The sequence below is a fragment of the Euleptes europaea genome, chromosome 3, assembly GCF_029931775.1.
Source record: "Euleptes europaea isolate rEulEur1 chromosome 3, rEulEur1.hap1, whole genome shotgun sequence".
Taxonomy (NCBI): domain Eukaryota; kingdom Metazoa; phylum Chordata; class Lepidosauria; order Squamata; family Sphaerodactylidae; genus Euleptes; species Euleptes europaea.
The window spans coordinates 48,110,783-48,127,796 of NC_079314.1; the positions used below are offsets into that span (position 1 = coordinate 48,110,783).

General features: G+C 44.5%; 1 protein-coding gene across 1 annotated transcript in view; it reads right to left on the bottom strand.

Moving 5' to 3' along the window:
* Positions 1 to 281: 281 nt before the first annotated feature.
* The window catches only part of LAMB4 (laminin subunit beta 4), a 56,659-nt gene continuing 39,926 nt past the window's right edge, over positions 282 to 17,014 (bottom strand). Inside the window, exons 25-34 of the mRNA XM_056847711.1 lie at positions 14,599 to 14,968; positions 13,650 to 13,810; positions 10,855 to 11,060; positions 9,668 to 9,871; positions 8,221 to 8,365; positions 6,655 to 6,862; positions 6,113 to 6,251; positions 4,908 to 5,084; positions 1,391 to 1,544; positions 282 to 435 (exon numbers count right to left, since the gene is read on the bottom strand). Of these exons, the coding sequence (XP_056703689.1) occupies positions 296 to 435; positions 1,391 to 1,544; positions 4,908 to 5,084; positions 6,113 to 6,251; positions 6,655 to 6,862; positions 8,221 to 8,365; positions 9,668 to 9,871; positions 10,855 to 11,060; positions 13,650 to 13,810; positions 14,599 to 14,968 (1,904 nt within the window). The 3' untranslated portion in view covers positions 282 to 295. The remainder of the gene's footprint in view (positions 436 to 1,390; positions 1,545 to 4,907; positions 5,085 to 6,112; positions 6,252 to 6,654; positions 6,863 to 8,220; positions 8,366 to 9,667; positions 9,872 to 10,854; positions 11,061 to 13,649; positions 13,811 to 14,598; positions 14,969 to 17,014) is intronic.

Consider the following 17,014-nt stretch of genomic DNA (forward strand, 5'->3'; position numbering starts at 1 on the left):
CACTCTGGTTCTCTTCTGTTGAGTATCTTGATGAGGCACCTATCTGACAGATATAAAATTCTTGGACTTGGTGGTTCAGCAAAGTAATTCTTATGTTCTTTCTAATGTATACATCACCCATGGGTCAGTAATGAGCCAGTGCTCGCACAGGGGACTACCTTTACCTTTTTACCTTTGTGTATGTTTTAACAATAATCCATGCAGCACCACCAGTTCATAAACATTCTGATCATCCCAAGATAGTTGCAGGAAGCTCTTTGCTGATTTCCAGTTATTTTGTTTACATTACCAGATCTTAACTCTTGCAAGTTGCATATTTATGTGACTGCTCAGTTATCTCGTTTTTAATGGCTATGACTTGATCCTCCAGTTGCTTCAATTGATCCGCCTTGTTTTGTTTGATTTGATTCAGATCTTGGATCTTCTTTTCTAAATCTGGAATTAAAAAAAGAAAAAGAAACAGATGCACTGTGCATTGTTGAGTAAATAAAATTCTCGGCGTTCATGTATTCCGGATCAGTAACTTTTAAACTTTCTCCTTTGAAGGACCCGTTTTCATGTCGACTTATCAGCCAAGGGTCTTCAAAATTAGGGCTGCCACATTGCAGCCTGTTCTATTTACCTCTAAATCTCCAGGTGCAGCCAGGAACAAAGCAGTCACATTTTCTCCTACCTGTTGACACCTGAAATCCATCCCTCTCCTCCTCATCAGCCGTCATGAGCAGCAATATAAAGATGCTACCCAAGTTCAGCTTATTTCTGCACACATGTTATGAAACTTCTTTATGTCACAGCAAATCCCCAGGCCATATTCTAAGTGGCACTGCCAGGCCTATTGAGCATCACTGTTACCATGCCTGAATGTGTATAAAGGAGTCTGCCAATATTCTCTGATGGTTGTATGTTGTAAGGGAAGAAAGGAGTGTAGGAAAGGTGTTTTTCTGGGAAGTCTGGGTGTCTCAACTGTTCTTCTAATTAAGGAATCCTGATAAGCTTCTAAAAAATGCCAGGTTTTCCTGGAAAAGGTGGTAACTTTAGAGGATATTAGGTTTTTAGATAGGTTGTATCAGTCGATTACTTAAGCCCTAAAATAAGGGTATAATGAATAGGACCAGATGAAGCTAGACAGATGTTGACCTAACTCACTTGCATGGGAGACAGTGGTGAATCTCAGGTAAGAACAGGATATAAATGTAATAAATAAATGTTAAAAGTCCTAAAACTTTTATTCTCAGGCATCTGACTGCTGCTTCCAGTAACCTGCTATGGAAGGCAAAAAGTAGACAGCACTAGCTGAGAGCAAGAGTTACATTACGGATAAAACGTAATAATATTCATGTCATACAACCAATTCATGCATCTTTGTGGACTTCAAATGCAAGATTTGTACCTGATATTCTTTTCATTTTTCCTTCCATCTCTTTAGCCAACTTCTCTGCCTCCTTTTTCAACTGATTCAGTTTCTCTAAGGAGTCCAACGGAAAGCCTTTGGCTTTGAGATTTTCTTGCAAATTGGTATATTTCTTTTGAAGGTCAGCAAACTCCTGCAACAACAACACAGTTATTTGACAATACTTGCCCACCAGATAATCTGGCATGGAAAAAAAAGAATCAAAGAGCCTTCTTTCTCATTCAGGTCTAAAACGCACGATTACTTACTCCGGTTTCTGCCCAGTCTCCTCCCCGTTCCAGCCAGGATTAAATGAACCCGGGGGGGGGGGGGAGAATCTGTGCGCATTACCTTTGTTGATCCGTGGCAAAACAGCGTGCTGATCCGTCCGTCAAAACAGAAAATGCGGGAGACACGTACTTCCTGGCCGTTCAGCAATGCTCCCTCCCCCTGGTGATTGGTCGACTCAAACTGACCAATGATAGCCTTGCGCACAGGATCGGGCTGGGGCAGAAAGCCCCAGAAGGCCCCCTCGCTTGGGGGGTGGAAGGGGGGGTCCAGTGGCTCCAGGGGGAGGGGGGCGTCCCGCGAGCCCCACGCCGGAGACGGGGCTCATGGGAACCTGTAACATGGTGGGTAGGGTTATGGATAGAAGTGGACCCAGGCCATTTATGCACGGGAGGTTTTGCCTGTGCCTTTCTCCAGATGCACATTTCCCCCGTCCCAGTTCTCAAAACTCTGCCTGGGGGGCTTATTGTTGAGTTTTGAGAATTGGGATGGGGGAAATGTGCACCTAGAAAGCGACAAACCCAAGGCAAAACCTCCTGTGCACAGTTTCCTCCAGTACAGTCGGGGCCAGATCCTATGACGAGTTCTTCCGCGTCTTATTAAAAGTTCCTTGAAATCGACGTGGGCCATTGATGCCTGGGAGGTTTCGCCTTGGATTTGCCACTCTGAAGATGCACATTTTCACCATCCGAATTCTCAAAAACTCAAAAATAAGCCCCCCATGCAGAGCTTTGAGAATTCAGATGGGGAAAATGTGCACCTAGAGAGCGGCAAACCCATAGGATTGCGGTGAGTGCATGTTGGGGAGGGATTTTCCCCCTATGGAGATGAATGAGAGCATGGGAGCTCATTCCTTAGTCTCCCCTCACCCCAACTGGGCGGCTTGAGACAGACATTTCCTTGGCTAGGACTGGGAGCACGCAGGAATGTCAAATAATGAGCAGGAGGGTGAGAGTGGGAAAATTTGGCGGGCAGGAGAGTAACGGCTCTGGTGTCCACACCCCGCTTCCGGTATATCAGGGGAAAAATTATGCAAAAAAGGCGGTGAGGTTGTGAGGGGAGGGGTTTTGAGACGGGCGGGACGTCGTGACGCTGGAAGACTCGGCTCGTGTTAATCTGAAACAAGCCAGGGGTACCGGTTTGGGTCCTCAATTGCAAAACCGGGTTCATTTTGGGTCGAGACAGCGCTCAGCCAGCAGCAACTGAGGTGCTGTTCGTTTGCGAGGATTTGATCCTGGGTGAAACAGGGAATAAACAGGGAGGAGACTGGGCAGAAACCGGAGTAAGTGACCGTGCGTTTTAGACCGTAGTTACCTAAGTTGACTTGCACTTTCTGATTTTAATTCTTGTGAAGTCTTAAAAAAGAGAACATACTGAATAAAGTCTGTATTGCCACTTCAAGCAAACAATTGGGACGCGGTCAGGGGTGGATGAATGGGTTATTTACACAGCTGCCTTTCCTCCCCTCCCAGAAGGGACGCAACATTGATTTAAGGATGTCCACAGTAAGCAAATGAAAGAATTCTGTCAGTCTGTACAGTTTTTAGCATTCCCAGATTGGCTGTGCAACAATTGATCTTTTCATTACTATATTAGGAGGAAAAGAGTTCAGGGCAACATGGTTCTCCTTTTCCCATTTTATCCTCCTAATTGCCCTGTGAGGTAAGTTACCTGAAGGAGGGTCACCAGCCCAAGGTCACCCAGTAGCAGCGGATCCCGCTGGGGGGATTCGGGTTTGTGGACCCGCGGGGGGGGAGGAGTGGGGGGAACAGGGACTGGTGCCCACTTACCGGCAGCCATGGTTGATCCAGGCGGCGGCAGGGAGGAGGGTGGCACAGGTCTTACATGTGGCGGCCTGGAAGGACAATGGCAGCCGCCAGCTCCTGTCCGCCCCCGCGGCCGCCCACCCCCCTTACAAGGTTTTGGCAGCCTCTGCCGGGGGTCACGGGGCCCACCCCGGCCCAATGGGGCCCACCCCTGCCCAATGGGGCCCACCCCGGCCCAATGGGGCCCACTCCGGCCAGCATGCCAGGAGAGGGGATAAAGGGCGGCCCCTCCCCTGGCTGCGGCCATTTTTTTCCCCTCCACGCCGCTTGTCCCGCCTCCCCTCCCCTTGTGTATGGGGTTTTCGCTGGATTATCTGTCACAACTAATGGTTGGCAGTTTGGGCATGGGGCCAGATCCAGTTTGGGGGAAAGATGGCCTGCGTGCCCCGCTTCCCATTCTGGGGACCCTAATAAGGGGTTTTGGGGGGAGGCCAGGAATGGTTGAGCCTGTCTCAGGGGCTGCGGTTTGGCCTCCTCCCAAGTGGCAGCGGACCACACGGTTGGCTGCCGCCCATGTGGGTCCCAGCATACTGCCATCTCAGGCTGCGCCCAGCAGGTGGGTTGGGCGCAGGGTGTGATCAGCTGACAGACGGGTCAGCTGATCCCTGGATCCCACCCTCCATGCTTGCCAATGCCTAACGCTGTAATCAATAAAGTTGTGGCCTGTTTACTCCAGCTATCGAGTACTAGTCATTCTTGGTAAGATCACGCCTTTCCATTACCAGGGAGGGGTAGCCCCTGGGATGGCCGTGGCCCCCCCTTTCCCCCCCGTTCCATTCCCCCCCATAGGGCTGGGGCCGCAAAGCTTCATAGCAGAGATCTGAACTGAGGTCTCCCAGGTCCCAGTCAAGCACTCTAACCAGTACAACAAACTGGGCATAATTACTTAGCTGTATGACCTGCAAACCATTACCTGCTTTATACATGCCATGAAATGAGGTGTCAAGCACTCTGAGGTGATAAAATGGAAGACTGTACCACTTCAGGGCAGGGGATCACATTTGTGCCTGTGCCCCATGAAAACAACAATATACAAACAGAATATCAGCACAGTAGGGAGCAGGCTGGACTGGACTGTTCTTCTCATATAAGCTCATTTTTCTGTATGCAGTGCATTTCATGTGGGGGAGCAATAATATCCCCCCACCTACAGCCTGAAGATGTACAGTCCACATATACTTCCTCGTCATGTTTAGCTATATGGTCTTGGATGGACTCATTTCCAAGTAAGCATTCATAAGATCAGATCACACAGCTGTGGGTTTAAACGGCATCCAAGCAGTTTCAACTAGACACAGCCCAATTAATTTTCACAGGATGCAAATAAATGTGCTTCAGCTACCCTACAGTTGAATAGGAGTGCTCATTTTCTGCTTTATATTCAAGAGGAAGAAAGATATTACTTTATTAGTTGCCACAGACTGATGCTGTGCTTTTTCCGCTTCTGATTTTGCACGGGTTGCTCGGTCCCTATTCATTTGCACTTTAATCTTCAGGGATTTCACTTCATTTTCCAGCTTTGACTGTTTCTTGGAGAAATCGCATAATTCGATATCTGCCCGGTTTAATTGATTCCCGGCCTGTAGAGGGACAATCAGAATGAATGAAATTGATGAAACTCATTTCTAGAGAATAATTAATGCTGCAAGGAAAATAACACAGGGAAGAACCCTAGACTAACATTGTGGCGATATATAACCATCCTCTTTTTTGTTTCCTTTTGTTTTCACATGTTGTCAAAGCCTTTTTGTTTTACCTGTTTCCAATGCTGGTGTCCTCTGATTGTTGGCTTCGTTCACTCGATTTATGTGCCACTGTCTGATATGCAACTTAGGCAAAAACAGTTAAACACTGTGTACATTTAATGGGAAAATTCAGTATAAGGAAACAGAAAACGGCACAGCAATAAATGCTCTATGGTTTGATTTCCACATTGGAAATCTAAATGGAGACTTCCAAGTTGAAACAGTAGGGTTGCAGAATCCAGTAGCATTCCTAGTAATCGCAGAAAAGCTTACTTCTAGAGGTGCATGAAGTGGACTGAAAAGGTGATACAAAAATCTGTTGAGATTGCTGCCTGAGATTGTGGTGAAAAAAACTTTTTTTTAATGCTAAATGTGTCTGTAAAGTGCCTTCAAGTCGCAGCCAACTTATGGTGACCCCTTTTGGGGTTTTCATGGCAAGAGACTAACAGAGGTGGTTTGCCAGTGCCTTCCTCTGCACAGCAACCCTGGTATTCCTGGGTGGTCTCCCATCCAAATACTAACCAGGGCTGACCCTGCTTAGCTTCTGAGATCTGATGAGATCAGGCTAGCCTGGGCCATCCAGGTCAGGGCAATGCTAAATGCTCCATGCCATTTATTTAAGTATATAGCAGTGTGAAAATGAATGGTGCAGTGAACAAGAACAGTGCCTCAGTTTTCTTCAGAAGTTGACATAGTAAAGGTTTATATGACAGCAAAGCATCAAGATCATTTCAAGAAAGCTGGAAGCTATGAACACTGGACGTAAAGCTGACTGAATGAAGAGCTGAGCCTATAAGAAAATATTTACATGTGAGTAGGTTTTTGAAGATGTCTCTGAATATTTGCAAAAGGAGTAAGGATACCTGTGAGATTTTTGCTCTGGTTTCTCTTATTGTTCCATTTAAGTTTGCAAAGTCCTGTTTGGTTTGTTCTTGTAAGTTTTCCATCTCTTTTAATCTGTTTATCAACTCATCAGGTCCAGGGAGTCCATTCGATACCTCCCTAAGATAGATAAATAAATATAAGCCCACAGAAGTCGAAATGCCCTGATCGATTTTAGTATTACTGGCATTATTTTTATAGTATCAGGAATGTACATGGAGTTTTAGAGATTAAGGGACAATGGCAAGTTTTTGCCCTGCAGAGCTTAAAATCATTGTTTAGATGGTGGGGGGGCGGGCGGGGGGGAAAGACAAGAATAAGTCGCCATTGGAGCAACTTCACAGACCATTCGCGTGGCTGCATTCCACATTTGTTTTACCATTGGGTGACTGAAAAGTCACTCTGCAATAAGAGTAGGGGGAAAACACAAGCTAGCGACTTGAATATACTTCAAAATAGCAGGCAGGTCTACAATTTAAAGGTGGTTTCCACACTGCAGCCTGAAAGAGAATATTGTACTTACTCAGCTTCTTGTGCTTTTATCAAAAGGTCATCTGCCTCTTCCATTTGTGAATTTAGCATTCCTGTGTATGTTACAGAGTTTTCACAGGATGTCAAAAGGATCTTGAGCTTGTCAAGTACGATTGTTAGCTCTTTGGGGGTCACTGTCAAGTTGATGTTCAACACATAGTTAGCAACATTCTCGATGTCTTCAGGTGGGGCACTCTCCTCTTGGAAGAACAGGGAACAACAGGGTAAGTTCCGCCCACACAGCCTTAATACAATGAAAGTAATTTACCCAGAAAAGAAGATTTTATTCGCTGCAATATTTTGCCATACGGTGTTATGACCAGGGCCATGGAAGGTGGCATGGTATAAGCCAATCTCATCAGATCTTGGAAGCTAAGCAGGGTCGGTACTTGGATAGGAGATGACCAAGGAAGACTCTGCAGAGGAAGTCTGTGGCAAGCCCCCTCTGCTTTTCACTTGCTTTGAAAGCCTCTTCCTGGGGTCACCATAAGTAGGTTGTGACTTGACATATACATATGTGTACATCTTATGACCAGGATTTATGGGAGGGGGGTAGGTGAATTGAATCTTAATGCAAAGTTCACTGCAGTTGCAAGAAAGTCAATGTGTTCTACTTCCAAGAATGAAAAGGCCCAAATCACCAATTTCTGTCCCACAGGTCCTTTCTTTAAATAATAAAGAAAGGTTCTTTCTTTATATATTAAAAGAAAGACGATGGCAGGGAAGAAACTCCCCAGGTGCAGTTAACAGCTGGCCCATTAATTGCCTAGTCTAGTGTATCACAAAATGGTTGCCAAAATCAGTTATACTGGAATAAGCGCCCTCATGTCAGTTTACATAATCTTTTACCTCAAGAGCAGTTGTAATCCCGGGAGATCTCCAGCCACCACCTGGAGACTAGCAACCCTAATTCACAGCACAGGTAATAAATCTCCAAATCTTTGGGATTACTGGAAAGATTTCTGATATCAGGGGATTTGCAAAGAAGTTATACCAGGAGAGTGTGAACCTCTGTAGTGGGGGGAATGGGCCTCACACCCTACCCAAGTTTAATATAATGTATACAAAAGTGTAGTTACCTACCTCAGCAAAGTAAGGATCCCTAAAGTCACGTAGGCACTTTAATAAATTAGGCTCAAAATGTGTTACAAACTATCCTAGCACATTCTTAACACTAAACATTGCAAAATATTGCATGTAGCTGATTGGGAATGTGCTAAGTATGTGTTTTCAATTATTTTAATAAAATGTGTGTTAAATAGTAACATTGCCAACCTCCAGGTGGTGGCTGAAGATCTCCTGGGATTACAACTGATCTCCAGGTGACAGAGATCAATTCACCTAGAGAAAGTGGCCATTTTGGAAGGTGGACTCTTTGGCACCACAACCCACTGATATCCCTCCCCTCACCAATCCCTGCCCTCCTCAAGCTCCACCCACAAAATCTGCAGGTATTTCCCAACCCGGAGCTGGCAACCCCATACTTCTAACATAACACATGGTCGCACATGTGAATTCATGACAGAGGAATGAAATAAGGTTTTTCTAGCAAATTTACCCACGAGAAAGTTCTTCACTCTCTTGATGAGCTCCTTGACCATCTCTCCTTGAATTTCAATTTGGTTTTTACTCTTCTCCAGTTCTTCATTTACCTGTGAAGCTTTTACCTTCGTATCCTCAGTCATTTTCCTGATGTTTTCAATCTGTGGGTATATAATTTAAATAATGAACGACCCTCTTTTAGGATTAACCTTAGCCCTAGGAAAGATCAGTTTCCTGAAACAACTATTTTCTGAATTGACCTGAAACATCTCTGCAGGGATACTATTTGCCCTGCAGTTTTGGGTCAAGAAAGCAGCACAAGAGGAAGGCTGAAGCCCCACCTCCCTCTGTGCTCTGGTTACAATCCAAATGGGGCTCTTAAGGTGCTTGGGAACTTAATTTCCAGCAGCTACCATCTGAATCAGGGGAATGAAAGTTAGGTCAGAGGACCCCTGAGCCAACTCATTAAAAATAACACCTAGTTTGTTCCTAAGCATAGGGAATGATGTTCAGCAATTTAGCTCATCCTGAACCAAACAGTTTCCCTAACACTGGGCCTTTCTGGAATTTGAAGCCTATGGCAGGTAAACAAATATGATACTCCATCTTAAACCTAGTCTCAATGAATGGTTTTCATGATTGGTATGCTCTTCTTAACAAGAGAAATGCCTCTTAAGGACAATGATTTTCAGTTATGATGGAACCCTTGGTATTACCCCGCTTCTGTGCTCTTTACTTCTTTGGAAGTGGAAGAACCACAAGCTTAATTGTGTGGGAAGAATTACTGCTGTGCAGGGGGAAAGGCGCACCGTACTGGAATGGTTCACCCCATATCATCCCTCCATTCCTACATAGCTGGGCAGCACGGCTTCACTGGTAGCCGTAAAGAATACATAAAGTATTCCAGTCCTAGGAGAAGCCATTGTGCATTGTTTAAGAGTTAGCGTGGCTCCAGAGGATTGAGTAGTTGGTCCAAACTTTCAACCAGCCACTGTCAATCTGTGCATGGTACAGCCACAGGTGGGCACCCATATGCTGATGTGCATTGTGGATGCTCTGTGGAGGCGTGTCCAATATGTGCAACTCTTCCCCCATTAAAAAAGGCAGGAGACTGCACAAAACAAGCATGTACATCTCATTATTCTGGCCTTTGTCGTAAATTCATTCATTCATTCATTCATTCATGTACATCCCATGTATCATCATAGGAGGCTGCCCTCCCACTGCGAGGCCAAGCTTGACTTGCACTTGGACTTTGGCCTCTGAGTCACAATCCCAAATCAGCCCTGGCCTTGCAGGGTGCTGCCCACATGTAATACTTACAACTTTCATTCCTGTCTATTACATTGGAATACTGACCTATTGCAAACAATACATTGTATATCGCTTTTGATCTGCAAAGTGTTCTACATGCAATAAATAAAATTATGTGTGAATAGACATGACTCCTGTATAGACAGTACCATATGCTCAGATCCTTGCAGCTGCTTGGCCAAGTTATTTAATGTCATGGCTGTCTGACTAGCTTTTCTAATGGCATGTGTAGAAACAGGAAGTGCTCCACTACAGTTTGGACCACCACAATCTTTGCTTCCTTGGTTGTCTTGGCACGGAGCTCCACCACACGTTGCTACAGCACAGGACACATTTCCTGGCTTCCCACATATCTGCAAAAAAATACATGAATTCACGCCAGCAACCAATTGGACACGTTTCTGTGACAGAAAGTTTTGTAAAATGTTTCACACTGGTATGCTCTTCTTAACAAGAGAAATGCCTCTTAAGGACAATGATTTTCAATTATGATGGAACCCTTCGTACCTTTCGGGGGCGATATCTCAGCCCCCCCTGACCCAATCTTTACAAAACCTGGGGGGTTTGGCAAGAAGGGTCCTTTGAAGCTCCGCTGAAAGTTTGGGACCTCTAACCCCAAAAATGCCCCCCAGAGCCGCGGAAAGGCGCGCTTGTGTTTTTAATGGCTTTATTCGGCTGAATTTTCCCCCCGAACTTTGAATTCCCGCCGAATTGCACGGACCCGAAGTGGGGGAGTTCGGACTTCGGCATATCCCGAACCCAGACGGGCCGAATTCAGCCGAATCCGAACTATACCGAATTTTTTTTAATTCAACAGCCCTAGGGCTGATCACTGACCCATCTGAACTGGGCGACACCCAAGAACACACTGAAACACAGTTCTGCATTGCAGTGGAAGGCTTATTGCCAAGTCTGATTGAGCTGTTAATACTGTTCTCATTCTGGAATCCTTAAGAAGCTTCTAAGGAACCACATATTTAAAATCATGGACATAGGCCTATAACATAGAGACCTTTACTTTCTTTGAAGACGTTCAGTACTGTTCACTCCACATACTTATTCACATCTCAGCAACCCATTAGAAATTTGCTATTCCAAGAAAAAAGATGGTTGCCTATTTGTACACTCCAATCTAAGGCATGTTTAGTGGGGAATACATCCCACTAATTTTGTTGGAATGTCCTTTTAAGAATATCAGCCCAGTTCTGCTGTTGTACTTTGCTGTTGTGCAAACATCACTGCTCGTATAACTGGTGGGGCAGTGAATCTTCCTAACTGGCCCAAACAACTGCCATTCTTCCTAGAAACTGATAATCTGAAAAAGGATTTACTTTACCTGTTCATTGAGATTTTGAATATCTGCAGTCTCAAACATCTTCACCAGATCCAGTGTAGTGTTTTCTTTTGAGGCCAGATCATCTAACGTGGCAAGTATAATGTCCCTGGTTTTTCCTGAGTCATTTATGATAAGTGTTGTCCTGGTGGCTCTCTCTCCAGAAGACAGTGTTGTTTGGTAAGAGTTCCATATTTTGTTGATGGAATCTGAGTCAAATGACATGACTGTTTACTGGAAGAGACTGCAATACTTCCTCTGGTGTACTTTATACATTCAGGATGAACACCACTGAAAATGATGTGTTCCTTTCTAAGGACCAGTCTACTCACACACCAAAATGTAGGAATCCTGTATACATAGTGCAGGGCAGTATCTGGCCCGTGCCTACCACCACTCCATAATCATTCCCTTTTCATTCTACAAGTACATACTAGCTCCATATTTATTTATGTATACTTCGCATTTCTCCCCAATGACCCCATACGGCTCACAAACATCATTCTCCCCACCTCCAGTTTATCCCCACGATAACTCTGTGAGTTAGGCTAGGCTGAGAGAGAGTGACTGACCAAAGATCACCAAGTACGCTTCCATGGAAAAGTGGGGGGATTCAAACTTGGGTCTCCCAGATCTTTGTCCAACACTCCAACGCTGCACCATACTGGCTTTCTGAGGCAGGCTGCATCTGACGCAATCAGTTTTGCCATTTCCATCAGACATGGTGTTAACCAGAACCTAGGCTACCCTCACACACTTCATATGCCTCTAAATGTGTATTGAATTCCCTTTTTCTTCACTTACTCATACTAGCAAAAACACACATTTTCTTCAATTTCCCTGGCACCAGGCTCTCCCCTCATTTCTCCCTATTGAACTCTGCTGTAGCTCTCTACCTATGGTCCTGTCCAAAATTAAAAGGGTTTCATATGGACAGGGGGACTGCACTGACCCCATGTCATCAGCACACTGTTAATACAGAAGAAATGCTACGGGGGGGGAGGGAGAGAATGGGGTAAAGAAAATTGCACCACTGGAAGAAATTTTTTGAATTTTGTTACTTAAGATTGTGATGCTCAGACTGAACTTGCATGTGCTGATTTTCAGCCTCTCCCCTGCTATGGGTTATGGATGTTACCCAATTGCATGACAACTAGGTTTTGGTCTGAAAATGCAAGTTTCTTTTATGGTTTCTGCACTCACAGGACAAAACCGTGGTTATCTCAGTTCCAACACACATTAACAAATCTGGACAGAAATATTGCTGTTAAAACGGATGCCTGTTTGTGCATCAAGTGTGTATAAATGGCATTAAAAAGACAGATCACATCTACATTGCATACAATGTAAAAAAAAAGGTATTAAAATGCCATAAATGAAACAAACAAAACTGGTATGTTTGCTAAAGAAAAAAAAGGCAAGGCAAAAATAGCCTTCCCAACTTTGTGCAAAAATTAAGAGGGAGAAAAAAAAAACACTTGTTCATGTATCCCTGCAAAAGAGAAAGGCAGCTTTAAAAGCACCAAACTGATTGATGACTATGCAGGAAGGTTCATTTACAATCACACAACCTCCCTCCTGTATGTGAAAGCACATGTGTGATTTCAGCCTAAGGTGGACTGGCCCTTTAACTGGCCCTTTAAGTTCCGGGGGGGGGGGGGGCGGCACTGTCCTGGAAGGCCAGCAGTGGCCAGGAGCAAACTTGGCCAAGTGTCTCCCGTTGTGCTAGTCTAGTGCCACTGGAGGGACTGCTTGGCTCGGACCTGAGCAGCAGCAATGACAGCAGTGGGCGTAGGCTCACCAGCTGTGCAAACCGATATCTGTTGTTGTCATTGCTGCAGCCTGAGTCTGAGCTAAGTGAATTCTGCACCACCACCTGCACCACAGAGGCCTCCGGTCTTGCTTCAGACCTGTATTAATGGCCCAGTTTGCCCTGGTTTCACACACACATGTGAACACATGAAGCTGCCTTATACTCAACCAGACCCTTGGTCCATCAAAGTCAGTATTGTCTACTCAAACTGGCAGCAGCTCTCCAGGGTCTCAGGCAGAGGACTTTCACATCACCTACCTACCTTTTAACTGGGGATGCCAGGGACTGAACCTGGGACCTTCTGCATGCCAAGCAGAGGCTCTACCACTGAGCCACAGCCCCTCCCCAGCCTCAGTTGCTTTGAAAAACTTGGCACTTCCTTATAAATAATGCCAGACATTTGGCCTCATGTTTATGGGATTCTTTACATTCAGTTATTACTATTTAAACACACGCTGACCTGGATGAGCCAGGCTAGCCCGATCTTGTCAGATCTCAGAAGCCAAGTAGGGTTGGCTCTTGATGGGAGACCACCAAGGAAATCCACAGCTGTTATGCAGAGGCAGGCAATGGCAAACCACCTCTGAACATCTCTTTTGCCTTGAAAACCCTACAGGGTTGCCATAAGGATGCTTGTGTGTAATTGTACTGCATTCTAATTTGTGCATGAGCAGCCATTGGCCCCAGATCAGGTTTTTGCTAACATTTGGCTCTAAATACACTTAAATGCTCTTCTTGTTGAATATGCAGCATGCATCTTTCTACTCAATATTTCATACCCAAGCCATCTCATAAGACCTAGCCTTTCACTTCGTTTCACAAATACTTTACTTGACAAGGCTGTTTCACTGCCACAATTCCTGACCAAGAGATGAACAGAATTTTCACAAAAAATAATATTCTCAGGGTTTCTAAGGGGAGATTAAGCCTGTTGATTACATTCCTAGTGCAGGTATACTCTGAAATTTAAAAACAGCCTTTGTACCTTGAAGGTGCATGTAGCTAATACTGTGATACAGTTCAGTTTTCTTTTGCAGAGATTCTGACAGATGGTCAGTATCTTTCATAAGATCTTCTATCATCTGGCTGAAGTCAGGAAATTGATCCGTAGATTCAGGTTGCAGATATAGTTGTGAAATTTCTTGTCTAAAAAAATCCGAAGAGACCAGCAGTCATGTAAGATTAATGTCACTTACATGCGGGTTGTTTGCCCTAGCTTGGATACTATTGGGAAATGCCCACCCACACACACACACCCAGCATCATGGACTTTCCTGGATTTTCCACAGCTTTCCTGTGAAGTTTTGGGAAAGATCTCTTCTGGAAGAATAACTTTAAGAATATTTTATGCTGAGATGTATGAACATTGGAGCTGCTTCCACAGAGGTGTGCCCCAGCAGCATCACCAAGTGGCATAAGAGCAGGTGAAGAAGAAGAGTTGGTTTTTATACCCTGCTTTTCTCTACTGTAAGGAGTCTCTAAGAGGCTTGCAATCACCTTCCCGCCCCCAACAGGCACCTTGTGAGGTAGGTGGGGCTGAAAGAGTTCAGAGAGAACTGTGACTTTCCCAAGGTCACCCAGCAGGCTTCATGTGAAAGAACGGGGAATCAAACCTAGTTCTTCAGATTAGAGACCACCTCTCTTAACCACTACACCATGCTGGCTCGTGGTGAGAATGGTATCCACATGCCCTGTCCTCCTGCCATTTGCTGCTGCTGTCACCCACCCACCCCCCTTTCTATCTGCTGCATCTGCACAAAAACATAGACCCGACAGAGCTCTTGCAGGGTCCCATCGCAGTCTGGCAACCCTCTCCGCCCCTCTCCCTTCCCTTTGCCCAGCTGAGCTTCATAGAGGTTTGTGTGTTGGCAGAGCTGGCTTCTCTAGGCATGATGCAAACTCAGCAACTTCCTGTTCTAGAAAACAAATCTTACCGAACATAGTCATGCAAGTTCTTAATGTTCAAAAACATGTCTGATGATAGGTTAGGGCTTTTAAAAATCCTTTCTATTTCAAGAAGTGTATCTTCATAGCCTTTGAAGTCTGCCTCACAGCCAGACATTATGTTGTCTTCTTGGGTTGAAGCAAAACTCATTAATTTTTTAATTCTCTGAGACAGGGATGTAATTATATTATCCCACTGATCAAAACAAACATGGCAGCGCAAACAGGAAGGAAACTCCTGGTGGTAGCCCCGGGCACAATGTTGACAGAACTTTCCAGTGATCCCAGCACGACAGTTGCACATTCCGGTATCTTTATCACATTCAGGTTTCAGAGTTCCAACTTGAGTACATTTGCAGGCTGGTAGAGAAAAACCAATAAAGGATCACTCCTGTGATTGGCTAATAAAGTTAAGCATATTTTCATAAGAGTAACATGTGCTAAGCCAGGGGTCCCCCACCTTTTTGAGCCTGTGGACACCTTTGGAATCCTGACACAGGATGGTGGGAGCAACCACAAAATGACTGCCATAAGAGGCGGAAGCCAATCATCAAATCTCAGGGTGAGATCATGTGTAACTCTGATGGTAGCACTTCATCGTTTCAGGCAGAAGCTCTGTTTAACAGGATGCCTTTTAAAATGAACATATGTTTTAACATATTTTCTTGCATACACCCAGCTTATCTCCAGTCATACTGTGAAGTTCCTTGTATGTGAAGGCAGCTGCTGAAGGAACTTTTTAAAAATCTGCAGAGCCAATCTGATCTTCAACGTCCAATCAGAAGCCCACTTTCTAAAAAAAACTTGGTGGGTGCCAGGAAAGGTATGGGTGCCATGGCATCCACAGGTACTACGCTGGGGAACCCCGTGCTAAGCTTTAACGAAAGGAACATGTTGTTCTCCTTCTACAATTATTAGAAACTGTCATCTACATATGCTGGAAATGGACCTAACTTCACACAGTCATTTTTGCCAGGACTGGATACTTTTGGACTGCCTCACCTGCATGAAATGTAAGAATATCTTTCAGCGAACTCCTGCATGCCAGTTATAGTTTTCAAGCAGTCTTTTCTCCTTGTGGCATCCTGTCTTAGGACTATCCTAAAAGTAACAGCTAGGTTATGGGCTTTATCTGTGATAGGCCCAGTCCTCTGGGTATGGCGTGAGTATGTAAATATTTTAAATAAATAGATTGCCACAAGCACAACAGTGATTTTGCTTGCTTCTGCAAGACTTCCTTGTGTAGGTTGTTTAACAGTGGCAAAATTATTTCTGTGCACGTGAATGGGAAACCTCCGAGAGGGTAGGCCAGAGTGTCCAGTCATGAATACAGAATATTTCTGTGTACTTTTTCTGAATCAACCTTTGATATGGGGACTTGGATATTATCAAGTTTGAAAAATATAGTGTTGTGTACAGGTAAGAGCACTGGGCTAGGATCTGGGAGACCAAGGTTCGAATCCCCAAGCATAACTTACCTCAGAGGGTTGTTGTGAGGGTAAAATGAAGAATGTTGTAAGCCACTATGGGGAGAAAAGTGGGGTGTGAATAAATGAAAAAAAAATATGGTATTATAATTTTCCCTGTACTGAATACTTTGAATGGGTCTATCATTATGTATGTGCCTGAAATAAAGCCTTCTAGAAATCAGGCATTTGATTAAAGAGAGGCACAGTGCCATCCTAAGCAGGGTACAATGGCCTCTGACGATTGAGTGACACTGTTAATGTCCCTTTAATAGCTGAATGGCCATCTCACCTGCAGGGATGAGGCAAAGATCAGGCAGATACATGTAGGGTGAACAGAAGCTTGCAATGGGAATAAACTGTAGAGAAAAAAGGAATAAGAGTTCCCAGCTGAAGTTAGCTGAAATTAGAAGCACAGCCTCCAGAAACTATCCAAAGTGCTCTCTGGGGAACTTCTGCCTGCTGTAGAAGTGTAAACCCCTCCTACACACACACTTTATGTTCTGCTTGTATATTTTCAGTGCTTTCTTATTCAAAGGAAACTAAGGCCAGTACTGCTGCTCCTGAAAGTTCTCACCATTTAGGGAAGTGAGGACCACACAACATTTTCACATTTTTTTTCCAGCTATGAGAACTAAAACCTTATGTAACAAATAAGATCAAAGACTGATATTCAGGCATCTAATTATTGGTAGAGGCAATTTAAAAAAAAGAGAGAGAGAGACCATGCCACTAAGGGCTTTATACTGTCAAAAACTGTTCCCCAGGAATATTGACTGATGTTGTATATGAAAATGGTCAGGCGGATATCGGAATTTACTAAACCTAGGCCAAAATTATTAATGCATCACTTCTGTCTACTGTTGGCCAAACTAGAATGTCACAGCAACATGAACTGTGTGTTTATTTGTTTATTTATTATCTTACATTTCTATCCCAC